General features: G+C 40.5%; 1 protein-coding gene across 2 annotated transcripts in view; it reads left to right on the top strand.

The window, feature by feature from the left end:
* DCLK1 (doublecortin like kinase 1) overlaps positions 1–26,595 on the top strand; it is a 533,653-nt gene that overhangs the window by 19,422 nt on the left and 487,636 nt on the right. For both annotated transcript variants that reach the window (XM_033950508.1, XM_033950509.1), the window contains exon 3: positions 7,977–8,323. In XM_033950508.1, the coding sequence (XP_033806399.1) occupies positions 7,977–8,323 (347 nt within the window). The remainder of the gene's footprint in view (positions 1–7,976; positions 8,324–26,595) is intronic.

The following is a 26,595-nucleotide window of genomic DNA, read 5'->3' as shown; positions in this document are numbered from 1 at the left end:
TTAATGTGGAAGCACCTACTGCCTCCATGGAGGATAAGACAGAAATGCCCACTTTCTACTTATTGGCTAGTGGCACTAATTCTTAAATGGAAGATTTAAATAAGGGTAATATCCAAAACACCACTAGAAATGCGTGATGTAATCAGCCTTCATTATATATCAGCCTTCCAGATCCTCAGCGGGGCCACCATATACTCAAATCATTCTCATAGTATGGGGCTTTATGCTCCAAATCAACACTGGATCGATTATTATGTTACTTTTTTTATATACTTTTAACTTATTTATCCTTTAATAATTATGTTGTTTTTTTTAAGTTCAATCATCTTTATTGACATTTGCGTTTTATGATAAACAGCAGTAATCGACTAGTAGATGGTCAAATTATGTATTAAAAAGTACTTAGCTGAATGGTCTTGCATCATACAGGGATAGATACACCAACATGTTTCACCCATTGGACTTTAATAGGTTTTTTGAAGGCTACTATTCCCTATCTTGCTTTAAGCCCTCTCTCAAAATATTTATTAAAAATCAATAACACGGTTAGCACACACAGACGGGCATAATCCTGCTAAGCATTTTAGCATGTTTTTGCAGTAGTCTGTTTCTGCATACTAACCTTGCGTTAGGAGCTTAATGCTTTTTAGTAAAAGGGCCCTAAATGTATGACACAAATAAAAAAGAGGTGATGCGAGTATAATATTAATATCACATAGCAGCAATATGAATTGCTTACAATGAAGCAAAGTGACAAACTCCCTGAAATGATGATAGGCCTAATTTCCCCCTTTTTTAAATGTATTGAAACATGGAAAAATGAAAGCAGATAAAGACCATAAGGCCTATCTTGTCTGCCTAACCATGTCATCTACTATCCCCTCCTCTCCCTTAGATATCCAACATATTTGTCCCAAGCTTTCTTGATTTCAGATACACTTTTATTCTCCACCACCTTTACCAGGCGGCCATTCTAAGCATTCACCGGCCTATCCATGAAAAAGTATTTTCTGAGGTTACTTCTCAATCTGTCCCCTCTCACCTTCATCCTATGACCTCTCATTCCAGAGTTTCTTGCCTCATCTGAATTTATGCCGTGTAGATATTTAAACATATCTATCATATCTCCCTTTTCCTGCCTTTCCCCCAAAGTATTCATATTGAGATTTTTAAGTCTGTCCCCATATGCCTTATGATGAAGACTACCGACTATTTTAGTAGCCTTCCTCTGGACTGATTTATTCTGTTTACATCTTTTTGAAAGTATGGTCTTTAGAATTGTACACAATATTCTAAATGAGATCATAAGACCATAAGAGTTGCCATACTGGGACAGAACAAAGGTCCATCAAGCACAATATTCTGTTTCTAACAGTGGCCAATCCAGCTCACAAGTACCTGGCATGATCCCAAGGAGAAAAACAGATTTATGCTTCTTATGCTAGGAATAAGCAGTGGATTTCACCAAGCCATCTTAATAATGGCTTGTGGATTTCTCTTCTCCCGCTAAGCTAACCTCTCTCAACACATTCTTCAGCAACAAATTCCGAAGTTTAATTACCTGTTGAGAAAAGAAATATTTTCTCTGGTTTGTTTTAAATCTACTTAGTACTTTCATTGCATGCATGCCCCCTAATCCTAGTATTTTTGAAAAGAGTAAACAAGTGATTCATATCTACTTGTTCCACTCCATTCAGTATTGTATAGACCTCTATCACATCTCCCCTGAACCATCTCTTCTCCAGGCTGAAGAGCCCTAGTCACTTTAACCTTTCCTCACTGGGAATTCATCCCATCCCTTTTATCATTTTTGTCACCCTTCTCTGTACCTTTTCTAATTCCATTTTATCTTTTTTGAGATGTAGCGACCAGAACTGCATACACAGTTACACCAGAGTCTTATACAGGGGAATCAATATCTCCTTTTTCCTACTGGTCATATGAAGAAAGACCTAGCGAAGCTTGAAGAATAGTCTGAATTTGGCAGCTAAAATTTAATGCTAAGAAATTCAAGGTTATGTATTTGGGCTGCAAAAACCTGAGGGAGCGGTACAGTTTAGGGGGTGAAGAACTTATGTGCATGACAGAAGAGCAGGACTTGGGTTCGATTGTATGTGATGATCTTAAGGTGGCCAAACAGGTTGAAATATTGATAGCGAAAGCTAGAAGGATACTAGGGTGCATAGGGAGAGGTATTGCCAGTAGGAAAAAGGAGGTATTGATGCCCCTGTATAAGACTGGTGAGACCTCATTTAGAATATTATGTGCAATTCTGGAGACCGCACCTTCAAAAAGATTGAAAAAGGATGGAGTTAGTCCAGAGGAAGGCTACTAAAATGGTGCGTGGTCTTTGTCATAAGGTGTATGGAGACAGACTTAAAGATCTCAATATGTATACTTTGGAGGAAAGGCGGGAGAGGGGAGATATGATAGAGATGTTTAAATACCTATGTGTCATAAATGTGCATGAGGCATGTCTTTCATTTGAAAGGAAGCTCTAAAATGAGAGGGCATAGGATGAAGTTAAGAGGTCATAGGCTCAGGAGTAATGTAAGGGTGGTAGATGCGTGGAACAGTCTCTTGGAAGAGGTGATGGAGACAAAGACTGTATATGAATTCAAGAAATCATGGGATAGGCACGTGGGATCTCTTAGAGAGAGGAAGAGATAATGATTTCTACTGATGAGCAGACTGCATAGGCCATTTGGCCTTTATCTGCCATCATGTTTCTATGCTTCTATATTGGATGGATAAGATAATTTGCCTGGTGGACTTTATATTGTTACATGCTGGGAATTTTAAGTAGAAAGGATTTTTCGTAGAATATCTGTTGGGAATACCCTAGAGTAGGATGGCCAACTCTGTTAGGTAGTCAGGGGCATTCCCTCTCAGGATCTTAAAGGCAGTGATGCCTAATTTAAACGATCCTTGCGGTTATGGGCAGCCAATGTAGTTTCATATGTAGTTTCAGATAGTAGGGCTGTAGGTGTTCCGATTTCCGTAGTGTAGAAATCCAAAGGAGATGTATGAGATAGGAGATGAGAGATTAATAAACACAGATCAGGAGGGAGACCTTGGTGTGATGGTTTCTGAGGATCACAAGGTGACGAAACAACGTGACAAGGCACTTGCCATAGCCAGAAGAATGGCATACTGCAGATTTAGGGGTATATCCAACTGAAGAAAGGAGGCATTGATGTGCTCATTCAAGTCATTGGTGAGGCCCCACTTGGAGTATTGTGTTCAGTTTGGGAGGCTGTATCTTGCTAAGGATATAAAAAGACTGAGGCAATTCAGAGAAGAGTGACGAAAATGGTATGGGATTTGCGCTATAAGATGTGTGAGGAGAGTCTTGAGATGTACACCCTGGAGGAAAGTAAAAACAAGTATTCTCTGTTTTAAAAGTGTTTCCATTAATTCACTTGCCAGAGATGTTAGACTTACAGGCCTATAGTTCCCTACTTCTTCCTTACTTCCACTTTTGTGGAGAGGGACCAAATCCGCTCTTCTCCAGTTCTCTGGTAGCACTCTAGAGATATTTTTGCCTGTCTTCCTCTTTCTGTGATCTTTTGTAGTTTATGAAAATTAACCTCTTTTTCCTTCTCAGTTACTACTTTTGAGAACCAAAGCAGCCTTCTTTTTCTCTTTCACATACTTTCCTTACAAAATGGTTTCTTACTTCTTCCAGATGTAACCATCCAAACATCTCCTTGATATGATCCCCCATCTGGACAAAGTCAGAAGTCTAGAACCTTTGCTTTTCAATGAGCCTTCTCTACACTTGTCTTAATGTTAAACCACACTATGTGGTGATCACTGGATGCCATATGATCACCCACTATAACATCAGAAACACTTTTGCCGTTTGTAAACACGAAGTCCATTATGGTTCCATCCCGCACGGATTCCGTTACTAACTGCTGGAACTGTTCTCCTCATTGAGAAACCAGAATCTCCCTACTTCTATGAGACCCCCACAATAGGGATACTCAAATCAACATCTGGCATATTAAAATCACCTATTAGTCATACTTCCCCTTTTACAATTATATTTTGAATGTCTTCTATTATATCTGTTTCATGATTGTTAATTGTGACCCAATGAACAATATCCAAAGCAAATATCTCTTATCAGAGAAGGGGTTTATAATTACAATTACAAGTTGTGGTCATTTCACCTATATTTATATTTTAGTTTGGTGATATAGGTATTTAAGATGGTTTTCTAATTGATTTCCTTCTTGATAGCTCTATTTTACCATAGATGTGATTCAATTGTGCCCTGCCAACAATTTTGGTCAAGTGGCTATTCCCTTCTCTTTCCCCTTGCTTCAAGCCTGCTGTTCAGATCTTCCTTTAAGTAATGACAGCATAAATAATGTTCTAGGATCAAGTAGAGAGCAACTGGGCAGCAGACAGCACTGTATGAATTATGGTGTCTCAGAGGAGACTTGACTGGATTGAATGCAGAGTGCTTCCAAAGACATCCTTCTTCAAAGTGCTGTGTTAAATAAAAGATGATGATTTTTATTTTTTTCTCCTTAGGCATGACCTGAAGTACTACCCACACTGCCAGTTTTCCTGCTAATAAATTTTATTGTGATATGAATCACAATTAAGTAATGGGGTATCTAGGGAAAGGAACAATAATAGTGCTGTCATATTTAAATAGAAACGCATTGCTAAGCAGATTGGAAGATGCAGATGAGAAGGCCTTTTGCATCAAATGCAAGCAGTGGTATTGAATGAAATGCCTGGAGTCCTTCAGGTATCTGAGATCCTGACCTCAATAAAAGTACTGCTGCTTTTGTGTTCTTGTAGGGATGGGGAGAAAGAAGAGACAAGGGGTTGAAGCTTAATGTTAGGTGCCTTGATCAGTATGCCTAATTGAGGCACAGAGCTTAGTTTTTTTTAATTGGCTTAATCAGCACTGGTAATTGACAGCACCATTAAAAGTCAGTTAAAAGATTAAAAAAATCAATTTGCTGGTAGGTGCCAATCACTTCAAGGTAGGTATTTACACCAAGGTACCCACTGGCACTTGGTTAGAGGCAGATTTGGGGTGGGAGTTTGGGCATAGAATGACTTAGGCACAGTGGCACAGTAAGGGGGTGGGGTGGACTGGCCAGGGCGCCATCATGGTTGGGGCATGGCACCTCTGTGCACCCCATGCCATGCTTGCTGCCCCCCCCACCCCCCCACCCCCGGTCTTCTTTAAATGTTCTCCAGCATGAGCATCTTCTCAGGCCTGCTGCTCATGCCGGCTTGGCTCCCCTCTGAAATCACTATGGGTTACTGGGCCAGGAAGTGACATCAGAGGGAAAGCTGGCACCTGTGCGAGCAGCAGGCAGCAGAAGCTTTTCGCGCTGGCAAAGATTTAAAGAGGTATGGGGGAAAGGAGGGAGCAAGTATGGTGTGGGGAGTGGGGAAGGAGCAGTGGGTGGAGAGGAGGGCACCACTGCCCTGGGCACCCCCATAAACTTACTGTGTCACTGCTTAGGTGCACTTAATAAGGCCAAGAAGACCCTGATCTAAATGGCACTGTGCTTATGGATCCAACACCTACCAGCGCCTGAGAACACATAGATGCGTTGAACTGCACCTAGGATTTAGATGCCATTTATAGAATCGAGGCCTTAGTTCTCAGCAATTTATGCTTTTGAGGTGATCTGTAGCTTTTTTTAAATACATATTCCATTTTCAGCTGCATCTCTTCATGAAAGTAATAAGGTATTCTATTGTACGTCATTTTAAGTTCAGTATTAAAAATGACTTCCTCCCTCTACAGGACCTTATTGAAACAATACAGTGAGCGCCAACCCACTGGACTAATATCCCTGAAAGAGTAGAATGAAATACTGCACTTCCGAGCAGTTGGCAACTCTGCATTGCAGGGAAACGTGTGCTGCCAGCTTTGTTTTGCTTCATTTCTACTAGACTTTGCTAATTTACAACAGCAACAATTATCTTGCAGCTGTGCTTTGTGCCTGAATAGCTGAAAAAAAAAATCACTCAGTTTTGCTACTTACTCAATTGTTGATTGGAATGTAGACTCCAACTTCTTGTTCATTATTAGTTAAAGCCACTTTTCTCTGTAAATATCAATTTTAAGTAAACTGTTTTCAAAATTATGCAATTTATTATGCAATTAAAAATTTTAATCACAATTAATTGAGCAATTACAATTTTTAATTGATGTGCATCCCTAATATTTTATATGTTGAGTTGTAAGGAGAAACATCTTAGCTCCATTATTAAGGAATGTGGGAGTCAGTATTTCTTACCTGCAGGTCCTCCCAAAGCAGCAGCGGTGGATGGCCACCAGAAGTAACAATGTAAACAGGCTGCTTGCAGCCAGCCCCTCTAGGACCTTTCCTCCTCTGTGAAGTGATGCGGCAGAGGAAAGGTCCTGGTGCAGATGGCTGCAAACATTTAGCATTGCATTTGTTTTCAGTCAGTTAGGGGGTGCAACTGCACCCCAATGGCTACACCCATGCACATCTACTCAAAGCTGGTTATATTACTGATGGAAACTGCAAATGATAAAATGGTTCCTTCACCCCTTCCTTCCCACAAGTCTTATTAACTCTGGCTGTAAAACCTATAGTGACACCTAGGAGGAATTCTATAAATGCTGCTCAAAGATTGGTACCACAAAAAAAAAAAAAAAATTAGCGCTAAGCACTATTCTGTAAAGCAGTGGTTCCCAACCCAGGACCAACAGCCAGTCAAATTTTAAGGATAGCCCTAATGAATATGCATGGGGCAGATTTGCATGCCTGCCATCTCCATTATATGCAGATTTCTCTCATGCATATTCATTAAGGCTATCCCAAAAACCCAACTGGCTGGTGGTTCTCCAGGACAGAATTGGGAACCACAGCAGAGCCGTCTCCTGCGCCCAAAGTTGATCACTAGTGTTTAAACCAGCTGAAACCTGGTATGAATGTTAGTGCCTAACTCATGGCCTTATGGCACTTAAATTGTGCTATTCTATAAGTGTTTCCCAAATCAGTCCTGGAGTATCCATTGCCAGTCAGGTTTTCAGGATATCCACAATGAATATGCATGAAAGAAATTTGCATATAATTGAGGCAGTGTATGCAAATCAATCTCTTGCATAGTCATTGTGGATAATCTGAAAACCTGACTGACAAGGGGGTACTCCAGGACTGACTTGGGAAACACTGTATTATAACATTGAATACAAATTTTTTGAATGCTCCTGCCCCACTCATGTTCCATTCTGGCCATGCCCCTTTTGAGTTGTGAACTATGGGATGTAGGCGCTTGGCATTATAGTGTGAAGGCAGATGTGCGCACAAATCAAACTTACCTCATCTATTACTAAGGTGCGCTAACCGATTAGCGCGTGCTAAATGCTAACGTGTGCATGTTAGACTATGGACGTGTTAGCGTATAGAGCGCACTAATTCGATTAGCGTGTGATAATTGGTTAGCGCACCTTAGTAAAAGAGGGGGTTAGTGCCAATTAACTTCAATAATTGATTGTTAAGGCCATTAATTCAATAGTTAATGGCTTGTTAACCAATTTAGTCATGTGCCCATATTGGATCTGTGCTGAAATTTTAAATTTACATAGAATCTAGGGGTGAGTATCAATCGCTGACTGAGTGGGAAGAGGGGGACAGAGCAGGAAATAGGGGGCAGGCTAAAGAGATTGCAAGGGTAGTCTAAGGAGGTTCCCTTCAATGCTCATAGTCAGAGATGGTGTCCGGGCATATTTGTTTTGAGTAGAGGGAAAAGTGGGTGATGGGGAAAGTCCATATAATTCAGATAAGCCTATGTTTTCAAGGAATGGAAGTTCATTTTCCGTTTTGCATAGATATTTATAATAATGCATTATTTCAGAATATATGTATTTGAATTTCGGCTGCTTCTAATTAGTCTTCTGCTTAAAAGATGTTATAAATGCCAATAATCTGAGTCATTGGTCTGCTGATTTGTGTTCTCAGGTGAGAGCTACATCTGTGGATCAATCGAACCTTTCAAGAAATTGGAATACACAAAGAATGTCAACCCAAACTGGTCCGTGAATGTAAAGACAATCTCCGCCCCACGGGCAATGCCTTCTCTCACCACTTCCAAACCAAGCCCTGTGGAGCCTAAGGAGAGCAAGGATTTCATTAGGCCTAAATTAGTCACCATCATTAGGAGTGGCGTGAAACCTCGCAAAGCTGTCCGGATCCTTCTCAACAAGAAGACGGCACATTCATTTGAACAAGTCCTCACTGACATAACCGATGCCATCAAACTGGATTCAGGAGTGGTGAAGCGCCTGTACACGCTAGATGGGAAACAGGTAAGAGTTTAATCTATGGGATTCTCTTGCTGTAGAAGAATGCAGGTGGGTGAACAGTTGACATGAAACCGTGTTTTGGTTAGAATCACCATTATCGGAGACACTACTTGCCTCTTTAAGCCTTTTAATTATAAAGAAAATGAGATATTTTTTTTTCTTTTCATGTGTGTACTTATGGGCCATTTGACCAGTGAACAAAGTGTTCTGGAACTTTCTGTGACAATTGTGACAACAAAGGCCAGCAGTAGGTAATCTGTGACTTCAAAAAAATAATAAATATAAAACTATACCATTCATGCTCTGTACTGCATTTCAAAAATACTTCTACTAAGTAATAATATACACCTTGTGCTAATTTTACTGCAAAGTCATAATTTTTCAGGTTATTTACAGAACTTGCCTGTAATTCTCTGAACTTCTGGATAGAGTTTCTTTTAAACACCCTTAGTTTAACTCTAATCTTATACATATGATTTGGTCTTAAATGACAATGCATGTATGGTACACTAAGGTCTCCTTTTACAAAAGTGCGCTAGCGTTTTTAGCGCACGCACCGGATTAATGCATGCTATACCTGAAAAACTACCACCTGCTCAAGAAGAGGCAGTAGCGGCTAGCGCGTGTGGCATTTTAGCGTGCGCTATTCCGCACATTAAGGCCCTAACGAACCTTTGTAAAAGGAGCCCTATGTAAATCGATTGAACTCCATTCAGATTGTGGCACTTATCTGGATACAGGGTAGAGAATGACAAGGAGACAAATTTGTTCCCGTCCCTGCAGGAACTTAAATTCTCCGTCCCCCGTGAGTTTTCTCACTGTCCCTGCCCCATTCCTGTAAGCTCTGCCTTAACCACACAAGTCTCAAACACTTATGATTTTGAAGTGTTTTAGGCTTGTGCAGATGAGGACAGAGCTTTCAGGAATGGGACAGAGACAGGAAAAGAACTCTCCGGGACGGAACGGGAAAATGAGTTCCCGCAGGGCAGGGACGGGGAAAGATTTGTCCCCATGTCACTCTCTAGTTTAGGGTTCATGCAAGGCTGCTTTTCTGTCCTCTTTTTCCATGCATGGCTTTTCTCAAAAGATTTGTAGTTCTTTCCCTTCTTTCCAATTGATTGTAAACCGCTTTGATATTTCGAGAAGTGGAATATAAAAACTTTTAAAACATTATGTCTCTGTATTAGCTCCCTGCTTCAGTCTGTGCCTCTTTGGACTACGGTTCATGGAGATGGAATTCTGGTTATCCCTTGGGACGTCATGTGAGTGGTGTATTGAGGCCATGCAAGAAGGGGAGTTTGGTTACCAATACCATGGTGGTCTCTGCCAGCCAATGAGTATGGTGTCTGGGGTGGAGAGATTAAAGATAGAGAACCGAGGGGAGAGGAAAAATATTCTCCAAAGCATTGCTGTTTTCTATTTGTACTTTTGAAATACTGCTCAAGAAACATTCTTGATCTACATTTACTGCCTTTGAAATGTCTTGACCAATGGCAAAAGGGCTGCATTTGTGGGTCCTATTGTCAAACACAGTAGTTGAATACATACAGGGTGAGTCTCACACTTGTTTATGGTGGATTATTATCCTTAGGGATATGCATGTGCATTCATTTCTAAACTTAGTTTAATGGACCTAGTCATCAACCAAGAGGAGCTCGACTCGGTTTACAATAATGTAAAACATAATACATAAATTTTTTTTTTTTTAATTCTAGCAATTTTATTGGTTTTATGAACAGTATAATACAGAAATATAAGAGAAGCTTCTGAAAAAACTACGGAAGTAATAAATTTGACAAGAAAAAGTAGACTGAAATAGTTAATTTCCAAAATGTTTAGCAAACAAAAAAGTTTTCAGAACTTTCCAGAATAAAGCAAAAGAATCTAAACTTCTTAATGTAAGTGGTTAAGCATTCCAGAATTTGGTTAATTTAAAAGCAAAAGAATAACTAAATCTCTTAAAGGTTCTGATTTTACCACTGAGAGAGGGAAATGTAAGTTTTAATTTTTGAGAACTTCCGGCAAGATAAGATCTAAGACATGATGTTTTATATCGGGTTTTGTCTGAAAGGTTGGGAAAAAAATTGAAATTTCAGATTGCTTGTTGTGTTATAAATAGTGTGCATTTTTGGAAAAGAGCACACACTTTTCAAAAGAGTATGCACCAGTGGCGTAGAATGGGAGGTTCCCCGAGGAGAAGCACCTCCCACTCCTTCCCCACCCCTGCCATTCATGCACCCCTTCCTTTTTCCCGTACCTCATTAGCTTCCCCGGTGTGAGCAGCATCTTGAACTTAACTGCCTGCACCAGCGTTTCCTCTGATGTTCCTAGTCATGGGACCTGGAAGTGACATCAGAGGGAGCGCCGACACCGGCGCGGGCAGCAAGTTTGAGATGCTGCTCACGCCAGCGAAGAGCTAGAGGTACAGTGGGAGGAAGTGAAGGTGCAAGCACGGCAGGAGAGGAGTGGGAAGGAGTGGGGAGGTTTTTTTTTTTTAACAAAGCTGCATTAGGCTTTTTTATCGCCAGCCACGGTGGTATTAGCTCCGACGCTCTTTGAATTCCAATGAGTGTTGGAGCTAATACCATCAAGGCCGGTGATTAAAAAAAAGCCTAACGCGGCTTCGTAAAAGGAGGAGACAGGAAGCTAAATAAACCATTTCGGGCTGACATCCCTGTATAGTCATCTTGTACAGAGAATGTAATCTCTGATGGTGCAGTACATTTTAAACTGAAGCAAACTGGAACATGTCACCTTGAAGGTTTCTTGAGTTTTTTTTTTTTTTTTTTTTGGGGGGGGGGGGGGGAGAGTAAGCACTTTGAATTCCAGTCACAGAATTGCAATGCCTACCTAATCTGTATCAGTGTTACATTATTTTGTCAATATATAGAATTAGATTTAGAGGTGTTAATATTCGATATTTTCTTTTTTTTTTTTTTTTTCTTTTTTGTAAGGTTGCAAAATAAATCATTTGTTATTTTGGACTTTGGAATAATTTCTAATTTGAGTGATTGAATGGTGCCAGGAAGACCACTAGCTGTGTTATTCTACTTGGAAGTATAAATGTTTTGACTATGCGTGTATGCTTCTAATTGATCTTTTTTTGAAGTATGAAATAGTTATACACTGTTGCACATTGCTCTCCACTCCCCCCTTTTTACTAAGCTGCGGTAGAGGTTTCTACTGTGGCCCAGAGCGCTAAATGCTCCGACTCTGATTCGACGCTCATAGAATTTCTATGAGCATCGGAGCATTTAGTGTCCCGGGCCGCGGTAGAAGCCTCTACCACTGCTTAGTAAAACAGAGCCTGAATGAATTGTACATATGATGTGTTATCCATCTGTGCAGCTACTTCTTTTGCAAATAGGGCTCTGTTTAGTTCAGGAAAAGATGTAATATGTAGCAAATGAAAGAATTTCTGAAATTAAAAGGTAGAGTCTTAGCTCTAGAGGCATCTTTTTACCTAAAATTTTCATGCAAATGTCTTGTAAGTTACAAGACATTGAATGTGTTTTTTGGGATCCCATTCAATTGCAACAATTTTTAATAGCTCGAGAACAGAAATGAGTTAGTAATAAAGAGTTTTTAGTTTCACTACTGAGGAAAAAAGAGGATATAAGAATCCCAAAATAGTTAGGGAATGGTTTAGGATTCGCGAAGGTGAATCGAGAACCACTTCCTTGTTTTTTTCTTTATAATTGAAATTGTATTATGTCTCCCCATTGTTGTGGGCTTGGAAAGGAATTCTGTATGAATAACTAAGTATTGCTGAAATTTGTGTAAGAACCCTTTTTTCTTGGTATCATTTGATATTGTAATTATTAAACTTATAAATAAAAAAATATGCAGCAAATGAAATCTCCATCCAAAACAGATATAATATAGGTGCAAAGATTGGTATAAATCCTCATACCTAAAAGTTAGTCATAGATCCCGAGGCTAAGTGCTGGTCTATAAATAGTGCCCAACTTAGGGCACCTTTTGTGCTTATCAGCATTTCATCCCTATCATATTTTTCTCATACAGTTTACTGATCTCTTAATGAATGATTCCTCATTTTCCTTTCATGCATTGAATCTTAACTGCCAAGCCCTTGACAACTCCTTCCTCCCTCCCTCCCTTTTACAAAACCGTAGCGCGGCTTTTAATGCCGGCTGCGGCGATAACAGCTCTGACGCTCATAGGAATTCTATGAGTGTCGGAGCTGTTACTGCCACAGCCAGTGCTAAAAAATGCACGACGGTTTTGTAAAAGAGGGGTGGGGGGCTTGTGTCTTATTAGATCATACTTTATTTTATCTTCTTTATTACAATTATAAATTGTATACATTTATTACAAATATAAAATTACTTTAAAAAAATCTTGTACCAATAATGCCTTTTCCCTGATTATGGGGTCCTTTTACTAAGGCGTGTTAGCTGTTTTAGTGCACACTAAATGCTAACGTGTCCATTATATTTTATGGACGCGTAGTGTTTAGCGTGCACTAAAACAGCTAGTACGCCTTAGTAAAAAGGACCCCTATATTCTCTCTTTATAAAGAGTCTACAAAATCCGTCAAAAATTACAAAGACTAGGGGCTCCTTTTACTAAGGTGTGTTAGGGCATTAACGCGCGGAATAGCGTGCGCTGAATTGCCGCGCACACTAGATCTTAATGCCGCGTAGCACGCGGTGTAGCTCGCAGTAAAAGGAGCCCTAGGGGACACTCGATGAAACTGCAGGGAAATACTTTTATAAGCAATAGGAGGAAATATGTTTTCACTCAGAGAATAGTTAAACTCTGGAACGCGTTGCCAGAGGTTGTGGTAAGAGCGGATAGCGTAGCACAGGGATCTCAAAGTCCCTCGTTGAGGGCCGCAATCCAGTCGGGTTTTCAGGATTTCCCCAGTGAATATGCATTGAAAGCCGTGCATGGACATAGATCTCATGCATATTCATTGGGGAAATCCTGAAAACCCGACTGGATTGCGGCCCTCAAGGAGGGACTTTGAGATCCCTGGCGTAGCTGGTTTTAAGAAAGGTTTGGACAATTTCCTGTAGGAAAAGTCCGTCGTCTGTTATTGAGAAAGACACGGGGGGAAGCCACTGCTTGCCCTTGATCGGTAACATAGAATATTGCTACTCCTTGGGTTTTGGCCAGGTACTAGTGACCCGGATTGGCCACTGTGTGAACGGGCTACTGGGCTTGATGGACCATTGGTCTGGCCCAGTAAGGCTATTCTTATGTTCTTATATCAAAGAACCTGTTCTTAGGGCATCTTCCAGCCTCTGATGTACATAGATGAGAGAAATGAAGATGTGTATGATAAACAGTCTGAGGGGGAATAAAGCTAATTCTTAAGTTTGCAAAAATTGGTAATATGCCTGGAGAAGATACAAATTCATCAATTTGAATTGGAGACATATAGGCAGAACCCTTCACAGCTTGTATGCAATAGTTTTTCATTTATATTTATAATACCCTATACAGCATAATATGAATAGTAAATGACACCTATACTGCCAATTTAATAAAATAACAGAATAAAAATAGCTGCAAACAGCCTATCAAATACTAAATGGGTCCATATACCTAAGGATACATTATGCCAATATGTGCCCATCTATAATATCAGTTGAAGGAAGCTCTGGAATGAGAGGGCATCTATGATGCCTTCCTGCGGGCCAACTGTAGATTCACGCGCCTCAAGTCTCTTCCGCCATGCTGTGCGACGCTGTGATGCCGATGCTCTCTACTGCTGCTGCTCTTCTCGCTCGTGGTCACCTGCACTCTCCTGACTTCCGTCGCTGTTCGGATCTGCCTAGTCCTCCCGGCTGCCTGCCTGAAAATTTTAAAAGAAAAGCTATTGAAGAGGTGAGTTCCCAAACCATTTGCACATTCTTGGGCCAGATGTGACACTCAGCCCTAGTTTGAGAGCTTCCCCATTGCAGTTGAGGGCTCAGAGCTTGTCAGTATAGGCAATTATGATGCTTCAGATGGGAGATGCTGAAGTGCTTGCCACAAAGGGGTTCATCTGTGATTTTACTGGTGGCTTAGATCCCATGGCAGATAACATCTTGAATGTAGACAAAGGAGGTGAGAGAATTGAACCAATGGAAGTCTTCACTCAGTTGCCCCTAAGACACTACAGAAGCTACAGCAGGGGCCCAAAATTTAGTGATGAAAGAATTGATGGTTCTAGGTTGTTTGCAGTCCAAACCCACCAATGTGACCTTAGATGCTATCTGAGTATATTTTGGATCGATAAAAGCAAGGTCTTTTTTGAGAGAACAAAAACTGATTTGTCCAAGTTTTTAATTTTGGCCCATCACAGAACTGGCATAGGGTTGGAGAGGTTGTAACCCTATACTTCTACTAAGACTAAGGGGTGCTTTTATTAAGGTGCGCATTTAGCGTGCGCTAAATCAGTTAGCGTACCCTTATAAAAGGATCCCTAAGTATCTTAATAAAAAAAATTGGCCCGCGACTTAGCCTATGGTTTAGATTTTGGCCCCTTATGTGATTGAGTTTGACACCCCTGTCTTAGAGGGAGGAAGAGATAATGGTTACTGCAGATGGGCAAACTGGATGGGCCATTTGGCCTTTATATGTCATCATGTTTCTATGAAGGTGCTTTATTATGGAATAATCTAACAGGACAACTGAGGTTGCTTTCTGATATTCAAAAATTTAAGAAACGATTGAAAACAACTTTGTGGAGGCATTCTCTTGATAGACCTACGATCTTGACTGATGATGCTTTAGATATGTTTGTTTACTTATTTGTATGTTGGTTATATGATGATTATGTTTGTATTTTTGTAAACCATTTAGGTCTAGGCAGGTTAGAAATTTTTTTAATAAATAAGGAAAGACCCTTGAAGACAATCAAGCAATTATTAATCTGAAAAGAACTCGGGAGGATGGGTAACAATACATGTTCCATTTAATTTACTTAGATACTTAAAAGCCAACTATTAGAAGTCAGATGAAGGTTGTTAGGTAAAGGTTAGTGTAAGAACAGTTGGAATAGAAACCACCTGGTTTCAAGAACAGGAAAGGTACTTCTCATTAGAGAATGACACGGGGAAAAAAATCTGTCCCCGTCACTGCCCTGTCACCGGACCACCGTCCCCTTCACTGCCCCGTCCCATAACCCACCGTCCCCTTCACCGCCCCGTCCCCGCAGCATCCTCCCTTCCCTCTTGCCACCTCACCGCCTTTCAGCGGCCCAAGAATCTCCATCCCTCTACCCCTTACCTTCGCGGCCCCTTCCCTCCCTTCCTACCTACCTCTAGCAAAATCTATCTCCCTCCCTCCCCCTTATCTTCGCAGCGCTTTAGAAAAGAAACTGATGCCGACGAAGCCTGCCTATGCCACCCTGTAGTTGCATGTGTGTGGGCAGAAGCTTCTCCTCTGACAATTGTCATTTTATAAACACAAATAAAACAGAGCAAGGTTCAACAAAAACCATCTCCACTCCCTTTCACAAATATCCCCTTCACTATTGTGAAAACTGAACAAACCAAATTATTACAGAATGCTACATAGAAAAATCAAGCTAACAGAATACTTTAGTCACACATGGCAAGAATAATGTTAGGCGAGTGCAATTAGGGCAACTGCCCCCTGGTCAGACAGAGAGAGCCCTAAGCCAGCTGGAAGCTAAAGAAGCACAGCCTGGACTTTGCGATCCCCAGTTATGTCTAATACCATCTCTAGCAGGATACATATTTCAAATTTGAAATATTCTAATCACAAAATATAAAATAAATTATTTTTTTTTTCTTTTTGTTGTCTGATAATTTTATTCTTCAAATCATATTGGCCTCAGGCTTTGGTTTTAAGTTCCTTCTGTCTTCATCGTGGCATGGCTGGCTCCTGAAGGTAAAATGGGCGCAAGAGGAGCTGGGGAGAAGATGCCGAGTCTGACATGGGTGCAATTTTTTTTACCACAGGAGTAAGACTTTTCACCACTCCCACGGGGTGGTAAAAGGTCTTGTCCCCATTCCTGCGGAGTGATGAAAAGTCTTGTTCCCATTCCTGCAGTAAACCAGTTGCAAATGTCTCCATTCCTGCATATTTACTGCGGTGACCCGCGGTTTACCATGGTAAACAGTCCCCGTGTCATTCTCTACTTCTCATTATGGAGAATTAAATGTCTGCTGAACATAAGGAGGAAAGAGTTGTCATCATGGAGATTTAAAAATAATGTTCCACTTGCACAGCTTCCCATTGCAAATTAACGTAAAGAGTAAAGTATGCACAGATGGTGTACTGTCAGTGATAAGACACAACATGGTAATTAATGTAAGATTTTATTTCAAACTTCATAAGAAATGTTAGGTAGAAACCGCCTCTCAAAAAAAAAAAAGCCATGAAAAGAAAAGAAAAAACAATCATTTCAGATACGAGGAAGAGAAGATGTAAAACATTTTTCCTATAGATAAAACAACGCTCAAGCATCCTAGGTTAAGCATGAAAAACTCCTCACCTAAATGATTGTTGACATTCAATAGACAACCTTTGTGCTTTGGGGGGGCTCACCATAACCTATAAAGGAGTTCTGGTGAGATGTTTATGTGATATCCTTTTTGTGAAATTCACAGTAGTGCCTCTGTGCTTGTTGCCATGTCTGGGTGGCCAGTCCATCACAATGCTGGCCCCTCCCATGTCCAAAAGGTCTTGTTCTGGGCGTTTGGGACTTGGACAGATTTTTGTCGAGAATGTGGTATAAAGATAGACATAGTGTCAGTCTGGATGATCAAACGCCTGGATGTACATATGGATGCTTTTTTAAAAAGTATACTTTAGACGTATTTTTTGAGAATGGATAGTTGTGCCCTGCCGACTTTGGGCGACTAGCACCCTGTGTCTAAATTGGACTCATATTTATGTTTTGATTATGCCCCTCAACATGTATAGTGAGAGCAATTTCTAAAACCTTTACCTCTATAAATGGGCCAGTCAATAGTCAGCCTGTAGCAGACAGCATTGTTTAAAAATGGGCTCCAGCATTAAACATCCAGGCTAGTTCTTTATATGGAAGCCGCCAGAGCTTATGTGGGTCTTTGGTAATATTCAACCAGGAGGAGAATTACCAGATTGTGGGAGTGGGGGATGCCAATCCAAAAGTTATCTCGGGGCACCACAGTCCCTTGAGCCGGCCCTAAATAAACAAGAGGGGTAAGACAGAGACACTGAGATAAAAGTGGTTAGCTAGACTGAGAGTAAATTATGGACCAGGTTCAGTAAATGGCACTCGAAAAAACATCTCAAAAACGTTCTTCAAAATATATAAATTGGAATGAGTTTATCGCTTTCACTTAGAAGTCTAGGCCCCTTCATTTTATTTTGGAAAGCTCTGAAAACTTTCTTGTTTGAAACTAAGCCATTCTAGATTACATTCTTCTTCTATATTTATGTACTATACTTACATTATTGTAAACCGAGTCGAGCACCTTTTTGGCTGAAGACCCAGTCTATAAAATTAAGTTTTAGTTTAAGTTTTTTTTAGTTATAATCAACATTTGCCAAAAAGCATTAAAAAATGTAAATCATACATTATATTATGCGAATATATAAATATGTGTTTGTTGAGTGCTCAGAACACTAAGTCTCCTGCAAGAGAGCCGCAAAAGAAGCAACCAGAGACCATCACTGCACTCAACTGTCCCTATACATTCAAACGGGTACATGAAAAACAAACTCTGCAGCACTGACATGGAGCAAAGGCACTTATCTGTCAGTAAGCAGGCACTTGATGCTCCACCTGTGTTCATAACTCGTTCAGGATAGAAAATCTGAAGCAGCTCTGCAGGACGACCATCTCCCCCTGTGAAAACACAGCCTGTGTTCAATTCATAAAGTGTCCAATAATATGTGCCTCTCTACCCATACACGAGTTTCACCGCTTGGCTTTTCCACCAAAAATAATCCATGTCGAGTAGTATTCTATAAACGGCGCTCTGAGTTGTGCGGTTTTTTGTTGTTGTTTTTTTTTAATAGAATAGCGTTTAGAGCCAATTTCTAAGCCATACTTTGCATAAGTTATTTATTTAGTTAAAATATTTCTAACCCATCTAGACCTATGTGGTTTACAAAGCTACAAACATAATCATCATATAACCAACATATAAAGAATGGTGGGGGTAATGGTGGACAAGACAATGAAGCCGACGGCAAGGTGCGCAGCAGCTGCTAAGAAAGTGAATAGAATGCTAGGTATAATCAAGAGGGGTATTACAACCAGAACGAAAGAAGTTATCCTGCCATTGTATCGGGCGATGGTGCGTCCGCATCTGGAGTACTGCGTCCAATATTGGTCGCCATACCTTAAGAAGTATATGGCGATACTCGAGAGGGTTCAGAGGAGTGCGACACGTTTGATAAAAGGTATGGAAAACCTTTCATACGCTGAGAAACTGGAGATACTGGGGATCTTTTCCCTGGAGAAGAGGAGACTTAGAGGGGATATGATAGAGACTTACAAGATCATGAAGGGCATAGAGAAAGTGGAGAGGGACAGATTCTTCAAACTTTAGAAAACTACAAGAACAAGAGGGCATTCGGAAAAGTTGAAAGGAGACAGATTCAAAACAAATAGCTAGGAAGTTTTTCTTCACCCAACGTGTGGTGGACACCTGGAATGCGCTTCCAGAGGGCGTGATAGGACAGAGTATGGTATTGGGGTTCAAGAAGGGATTGGACAATTTTATATTGGAAAAGGGGATAGAGGGGTATAGATAGAGGATTGCTACACAGGTCCTGGACCTGTTGGGCCGCCACTTGAGTGAACTGCTGGGCACGATGGACCTCGGGTCTGACCCAGTTGAGACACTGCTTATGTTCTTAAATAAACAAACATATCTAAAACATCTTCAATCAAGATCCAAGGTCAATGAAGAGAATGCTTCCACAAGTTAAGCATGAATCTCTGGTATTCAGTAATTCTGCATGTATCTCTCATGAACACACCAGACCTGCTCATGCTCCTTCCAATGGCCATACCCTATTTTGAATTGCACATTATAAGATTTGCGGGCAGATCTTTATAGAATACGCTTAGCAAAGCGTGCATGTCAATCCAAATGGTTGCTTATTAATGACACTAACTGATTGTTTGTATCCAATTATTAGTGCTAATTGGCTTGTTGGCCACTTTAGTTGTGTGTGCATTGAAGGATGGCACACAATTTTGGGCACCATTTAGAGTATCCAGGGGTACATGTACAGTTGAATAAGATATGTGGAATTAGCCTCAGAGGGTGTGCGTTACAAGCAAGTACTGATGTGGTATGACTGACTGGCTAGTTAACCTCCACAGCCAAAAACTCTTTTATTTATTTAAAAAATTTATATTCCACTCTATCAACATTTCTAGGTGGATTTCAACAAACATACATAATTTATAGCAGACAACTACATTATATAAGAACATAAGAATAACCTTACTGGGTCAGACCAATGGTCCATCAAGCCCAGTAGCCCGGTGGCCAATCATTAGGTGCCTCAAGTGTGGCGCAGTGGTTAAAGCTACAGCCTCAGCACCCTAAGGTTGTGGGTTCAAGCCCCCGCTGCTCCTTGTGACCCTGGGTAAGTCACTTAATCCCCACACAGCCCACATTAGATAGACTGTGAGCCCACTGGGACAGACAGGGAAAATGCTTGAGTACCTGAATAAATACATGTAAACCGTTCTGAGCTCCCTGGGGAGAACGGTATAGAAAACTGAATAAATAAACAAAATTAGGCATTGCTAGTTGCCGCGCAGAATTCCTTGCACAGCTTTTAATTGATTTTTAAACTTAAAAAAAAAAAATTAAAGATCAATGGCGTGGTCAATTACCTCACCAATTAAATTTGTTAATTCAGTTTGGATTGCACACGGAATTTAGTTAGGCATCACTAGCTGTCTGCATACACTTAAGTGTTGCATATCCTGGCCACATGGCACTTAGAGTTCACTAATGTCTATTAGCACACACAGTAAAAGGGCCCTTAAGTCTGTTGTGATGTCATCATAGGTTTATCCCTATTTTTTTTGTTTAATTTATGCTTTTTATTAGTTCATTTACTTGTAACTTATGTTTCATTTGTTTGTAGTAATTAATATACTCTCTCTTAGAGTATATAGAGTTATGACATATATGTTGTATATATTTTATAATATGGACCTTGGTTCTTTTCTCCACCTTTTTATACCATATTTAATATTTTAGCTTTATCTTTTGCATATATTTTTGATTGTTTTATGTCACCTCTTTTATTAAGTATATCCATCAAAAGAATCCACTCTTCAAAATTACAATTCACATTTATTCATACATTCAGTCGTTCAATAATTTACCAGTCTATCTATATAAGTTCAACATATAATCAAATAAATTCACATAAATTCATTCATACATAGAATACTTTAATAATATCACTGTAATCATCAATTAATATACATATACCCAAATATCCAAAACCTAAAAAAGCAGAGGAATCCAATCGTTCATGCTGTTAGCATATTCACAACAGTCATTTCAATAATCACTTATCTTGAATAGAGCCAAACTGCAGCTTAAATTCAGCTAGTTCATCTTCCAGTATTGAATCCACCAAGATATCAAGAACAGATCGGAGTCCTTAGCTGTTAGTTCATACATTCATGTGCAAAATGATCCCAAAGTCACCACAGTAGATAAAGTGCAAGTGCATAAATCCAATGAAGTAATCCGAAAAAACTTTCAACTCCCTTCTCAACACGAGCCGTGTTTCGATATTGATCTTTATCAAGAGGCAGAGTTACGCTGGGAGAAAAAATAAAGCACAAAAACATATCGACTGCAATACACATAACATATCATAATAACTTACCAACTTATTAAGCCCAATAGTAATGTAAGAAAATACTTCTTTACAGAAAGGGTGGTAGATGCGTGGAATAGTCTTCCGGTGGAGGTGGTGTCGATGAAGACTGTTTCTGAATTTAAGATAGCGTGGGACAGGCATATAGGATCTCTTAGGGAGAAGAAGAGATAGAAACATAGAAACATGACGGCAGATAAAGGCCAAATGGTCCATCTAGTCTGCCCATCCACAGTAACCATTATCTCTTTCTCTCTCTGAGAGATCCCACATGCCTATCCTAGGCCCTCTTGAATTCAGACACAGTTTCTGTTTCTACCACCTCTTTCGGGAGACTGTTCCATGCATCTACCACCCTTTCCGTAAAAAAGTATTTCCTCAGATTACTCCGGAGCCTATCACCTCTTAACTTCATCCTATGTCCTCTCATTGCAGAGTTTCCTTTCAAATGAAAGAGACTCAACACATGCACATTTATATTACATAGGTATTTAAACAACTCTATCATATCTCCCCTCTCCCGCCTTTCCTCCAAAGTATACAGATTGAGATCTTTAAGTCTGTCCCCATACGCCTTATCACGAAGACCACACACCATTTTAGTAGCCTTCCTCTGGACCGACTCCATCCTTTTTATATCTTTTTGAAGGTGCGGCCTCCAGAATTGTGCACAATAGTCTAAATGAGGTCTCAACAGAGTCTTATACAGAGATAGTGGTTGGTGTTGAAGGGCAGACTGAATGAGCCATTTGGCCTTTATTTGCTATGATGTTTCTGTTTCTATTGTGTTTTGCAGTAAGCATTTACTTGCTTGTTAGGCATATATTAGAGCTTTAGTAAAAGAGTCTGATAGATGTAATTTTATAATTTATGAACAGAAAGATCACATATACAGTAATTTCAAAGTGACACATTTTTAAGTATACAGTACAGCTCCATCTTTTTATATGATTTTATACAAGAGGGAGTCAAACAATGTGAATTTAACTATAGCATCAAAACAGTAAAAATTGACCTTATTTAGGGGCTGATTTAATGAAGCACTGTAAATCTTTACAACACTGATGTGGCTATACGTCTTTTTTTCCCCCATAGCCCCCATTATTTCCAAAAAAGCCAGTTCACTGTTTGCTTTACTAATAGTATGGTTTAGGGGTGTAGCCAGTACTGGATTTTGAATGGGGCCCAGGAGTAGACTGGAGGGACAACATATGTCATAAAAACAGACTGATGGTCATTGTAGCCCAGTATCCTGCTTCCAACAGTGGCCAATCCAAGTCACTTGGCAGAATCCCAAATAGAGTCAATATTCCATACTAATGATCACCCCCCCACCCCCATGTGATGGACTGGGTCAGGAACTGGTTGAGTGGAAGGCAAGAGGGTAGTGGTCAGTGAAGATCGCTCTGTGGAAAGGGATGTTACCAGTGGTGTTTCTCAAGGTTTGATTCTTGGGCCTATTCTTTTTAATATTTTTGTAAGCGATATTGCTGAAGGGCTGATGGTAAGGTTTGCCTTTGTGTGGTTTATACCAAAATCTGCACCTCTGATGGTGTGGATGAGGAAGGACCTAGTGAAGCTTGAGGAGTAGTCTGAAATTTGGCAACTAAGATTTAATGCTAAGAAATGTAAGGTCATGCATTTGGGCAGCTAAAAACCTGAGGGAAAGTTACAGTTTAGAGGGTGAAGAATTTTTGTGCACGACAGATGAGCGCGACTTGGGTTTGATAGTATGTGATGATTGTAAGGTGACCAAACAGGTTGAAAAGGTGACGGCGACTAGAAGGATGCTTGGGTACATAGGGAGAGGAATGGCTAGTAGGAAACAGGAGGTATTTATTTATTTAAAAAATTTATATACTGCATATAACTATGCGGTTTCCATATCACAAACATAAAATCTTGTCTCCCTGCGATTACCACATATAACATAGACATGTCTAAACAACATCATTAATCATCCCTGTTATAAACAGGAATAGAGCACAAATTCAATCAATTCAGAAATATTGATGCCCAGGCAAAAGACTTGGTGAGACCTAATTTAGAATATTGTGTACAATTCTAGAGATCGCACCTTCAAAAAGATATAAATAGGATGGAGTTGTTCCAGAAGACGGCTACTAAAATGGTCAGTGGTCTATGTCATAAAACTTATGGGGGTAATAATAATAAAAAAAAAAAAGTCTAAAAAGTGTCCTAAGTGGCTACTTGGACGATCAAAAAGCCTGATCATCCAAGTACCCATAACCAAAGCTGATTTTTAGACATATCTAAAACTAACTTAGGCCTTTCCCCTGCCTCTAAACGCACAGAAAGAAAAGAGGTGTGTTTAGAGGAGGGGAAAGGGCGGGCAGTGGGCGGGAGGTGGGCCGACCTACACCTAGCCGTACAACAGGTATAACCAATACAGTTTAGTCGGCACTTAGACCTTTTTCATTTAGACAAAATAAAACCAGGTCTAAGTGCCGAAAAAGGGGCCGCTGAGCTGATGGTCGTTGGCGCCATCAGTTCAGCGGCCCGGCAACCTAACCATCGCGGCAGGAGAGATGCCTCATCTCCCCTACCGCGATGCCATCACTCCTCTACCCGAACTGCTGCGACCCGCAGCAGTTCCGGTAGAGGAGTGATGGCATCGTGGTAGGGGAGATGAGGCATCTCTCCTGCCGCGATGGATCACTCCTCCCCCCACAAACAACATCGGGGCAAGAGGGAGGCCAAGCCCTCTTGCCCCGTTGAAGCCGCGACCCCCCCGAATCGATCGGGGCAAGAGGGAGCCCAAGCTCTCTTGCCCCGTTGAAGCCGCGACCCCCCCCCCCCCCGACTCGATTGGACCAGGAGGGAGCCCAAGCCCTCTTGGCCCAGGCGACCCATGATACATGCTGGACCTCTAGGGAAAAGGTACGCGAGGGAGGGAGGGTGGTAATTGATAGTGTCGGCCAGGACAGGAGACGGGAGGGATCCCTCCTGTCCCGGCCTAACAGAAGGCCTGCAGGAAGTCCAGGAGGGTGTTGGATAGTCACTGGGAGATGACCCGAATATAGGACGAGACCCCCATTTTTGGGCCATTTTTGTGGCCCCAAAATCTCGTCCTATATTCGAGTATATATTCGTAAAATTCTCACTTTTAATAGAATTTGAAATTCATAGATACAGCAAATAATTGGCAATAATATTTTAGATATGGAATAACTGGATCAGTCATTTACTGTTTCTGGGCTAGTAGATAATTTGCACAAACATAAAACAGTGAATCTTCAGGCCCATATTATCTAAATGTTATCTAAATAAAAATAGAAAGCTGGCAGAGTATAAGAATAAAGGACCTGGAAATGATTGCAATTTTCAGTTCAATTTGCATCCATGATGAAGGCAGCAAATGTCAAACTTCTAAGCCTCTGATGAAAAGTGAATGTCTCAGCGGGTTTGCTTGTAGCAGATCTTAATATGCATCAGCTGAATTAGCCACCATTTTTATACTTGTTAATTCAGATCTGTATATGGTAGGGGCTCAGAAAAAAAACATCCTGTCTGTTCTGGCATAATTAATAGACAGCAGGGTTACAGCAAGGTTTTTTTTCTCAAATGCCTTATGCTTGGTTTTTGATTGGTGTAAGTTTCTCTACTGGATGTATTTCCCAAGCTTCCACATAGCCATTTGTTTATTGATGGAAGAAAATGTTTCCTTCAGTGAACTGCTAGACCATATTTATATATTTAAACATTGTATATTATACATAAGAACATAAGCAGTGCCTCTGCTGGGTCAGACCAGAGGTCCATCATGCCCAGCAGTCTGCTCACGCGGCGGCCGATCAGGTCCAGGAATTGTATAGTAATCCTCCTATCTATACCCTTCTTTCCCCTTTTCCTTCAGGAAATTATCTAATCCCTTCTTGAACCCCAATACCCTACTCTGTCTTATCACACCCTCTGGAAGTGCATTCCAGGTGTCCACCACCCGTTGGGTGAAGAAGAACTTCCTAGCATTGGTTCTGAATCCATCCCCTCTTAATTTTTCCGAATGATCTCTCGTTCTTGTAGTTTTTGAAAGTTTGAAGAATCTGTCCCTCTCTACTTTCTCTATGCCCTTCATGATCTTGTAAGTCTCTATCATGTCCCCTCTAAGTCTCCGCTTTTCCAGAGAAAAGAGTCCCAGTTTCTCTAATCTTTCAGCATATGAAAGGTTTTCCATACCTTTTATCAATCGTATCGCTCTTTTCTGGACCCTCTTGAGTATCGCCATATCCTTCTTAAGGTACGGCGACCAATACTGGACGCAGTACTCCAGATGCAGGCGCACCATCGCCCGATACAACGGCTGGATAACTTCCTTCGTTCTGGTTGTAATACCTTTCTTGATAATACCTAGCATTCTATTCGCCTTCTTAGAGGCCGCTGCTCACTGTGCTGACAGCTTCATTGTCTTGTCCACTATAACCCCCAAGTCCTTTTCTAGGCTACTTTCACCCATTACCAGCCCTCCCATCGTATAGCTGTACTTTGGGTTTCTGTTTCCTACATGCAAGACTTTACATTTCTCTACATTAAACTTCATCTGCCATCTTGTCGCCCACTCTCCTAGTTTGTTCAGGTCCCTTTGTAATCTATACAGTAGTTCTAAGAGGATTGGCCTGGTGGTCCTCCAGGACAGGGTTGGGAACCTCTGTTCTAGATCATTAAGTTCAGACAATTAAAATCTACTTTCTGTTCTGTTTTTGAGATTTATCAATACACGGCAGAGCACAGTTTTCTCAGTCAAGGCACCTAAAATCTGGAATTCATTACCAGTATATTTGAGGAAGGAAAAAAATGTAGACAAATTCAAAAGGTTTTCTGTTTAAAAGATGCATTTGAATCAGAAAATAAATGAGGCTTTTCTGCAAACGTATTTCCCAACCTGATGTTGTTTGCTTTTATGTTCTTCTTTCTTATAACAATTGTAGTTCCTCCCTCTCCCTTTTGTTTAATGTTGTGGTTTACCCTTTGTCGATGTACATGTCCATTGTACACTATGTATAGTTGTTTGTCCTCCCTTTTATTTTAAATTCTACATCGCTTTGAAATTTTTGACAATGCGATATAATCAAATTAAATAAATTTGAAACTTGAAACACATCCACAAGAGAACAGGAAATGATCACTTCCCAAAGCTTGGAAAGTAGAAAGCAAATAGCGAAGGAAGACTGGTGCTCAATGCCTTTTTATTAATGTATCGTGACTCGACACGATCATGTTTCGGCCCAATCGGGCCTGCCTCAGGAGTGTATTTGTAGAGTGAGTTGATGTCTAGTGTCTTCATAAGAAATACACAGATGTCATTCTTTTTAAACAGCGTAGCAAATAGATCCCCGTGTCTTCGAAAATGCAAAATCATGCACAGGAACATCTGTGTATTTCTTATGAAGACACTAGACATCAACTCATTCTACAAATAG

Source organism: Geotrypetes seraphini, chromosome 6 (genome assembly GCF_902459505.1).
Source record: "Geotrypetes seraphini chromosome 6, aGeoSer1.1, whole genome shotgun sequence".
Classification (NCBI taxonomy): Eukaryota; Metazoa; Chordata; class Amphibia; order Gymnophiona; family Dermophiidae; genus Geotrypetes; species Geotrypetes seraphini.
This window is presented reverse-complemented; position numbering and strand designations above follow the sequence as displayed.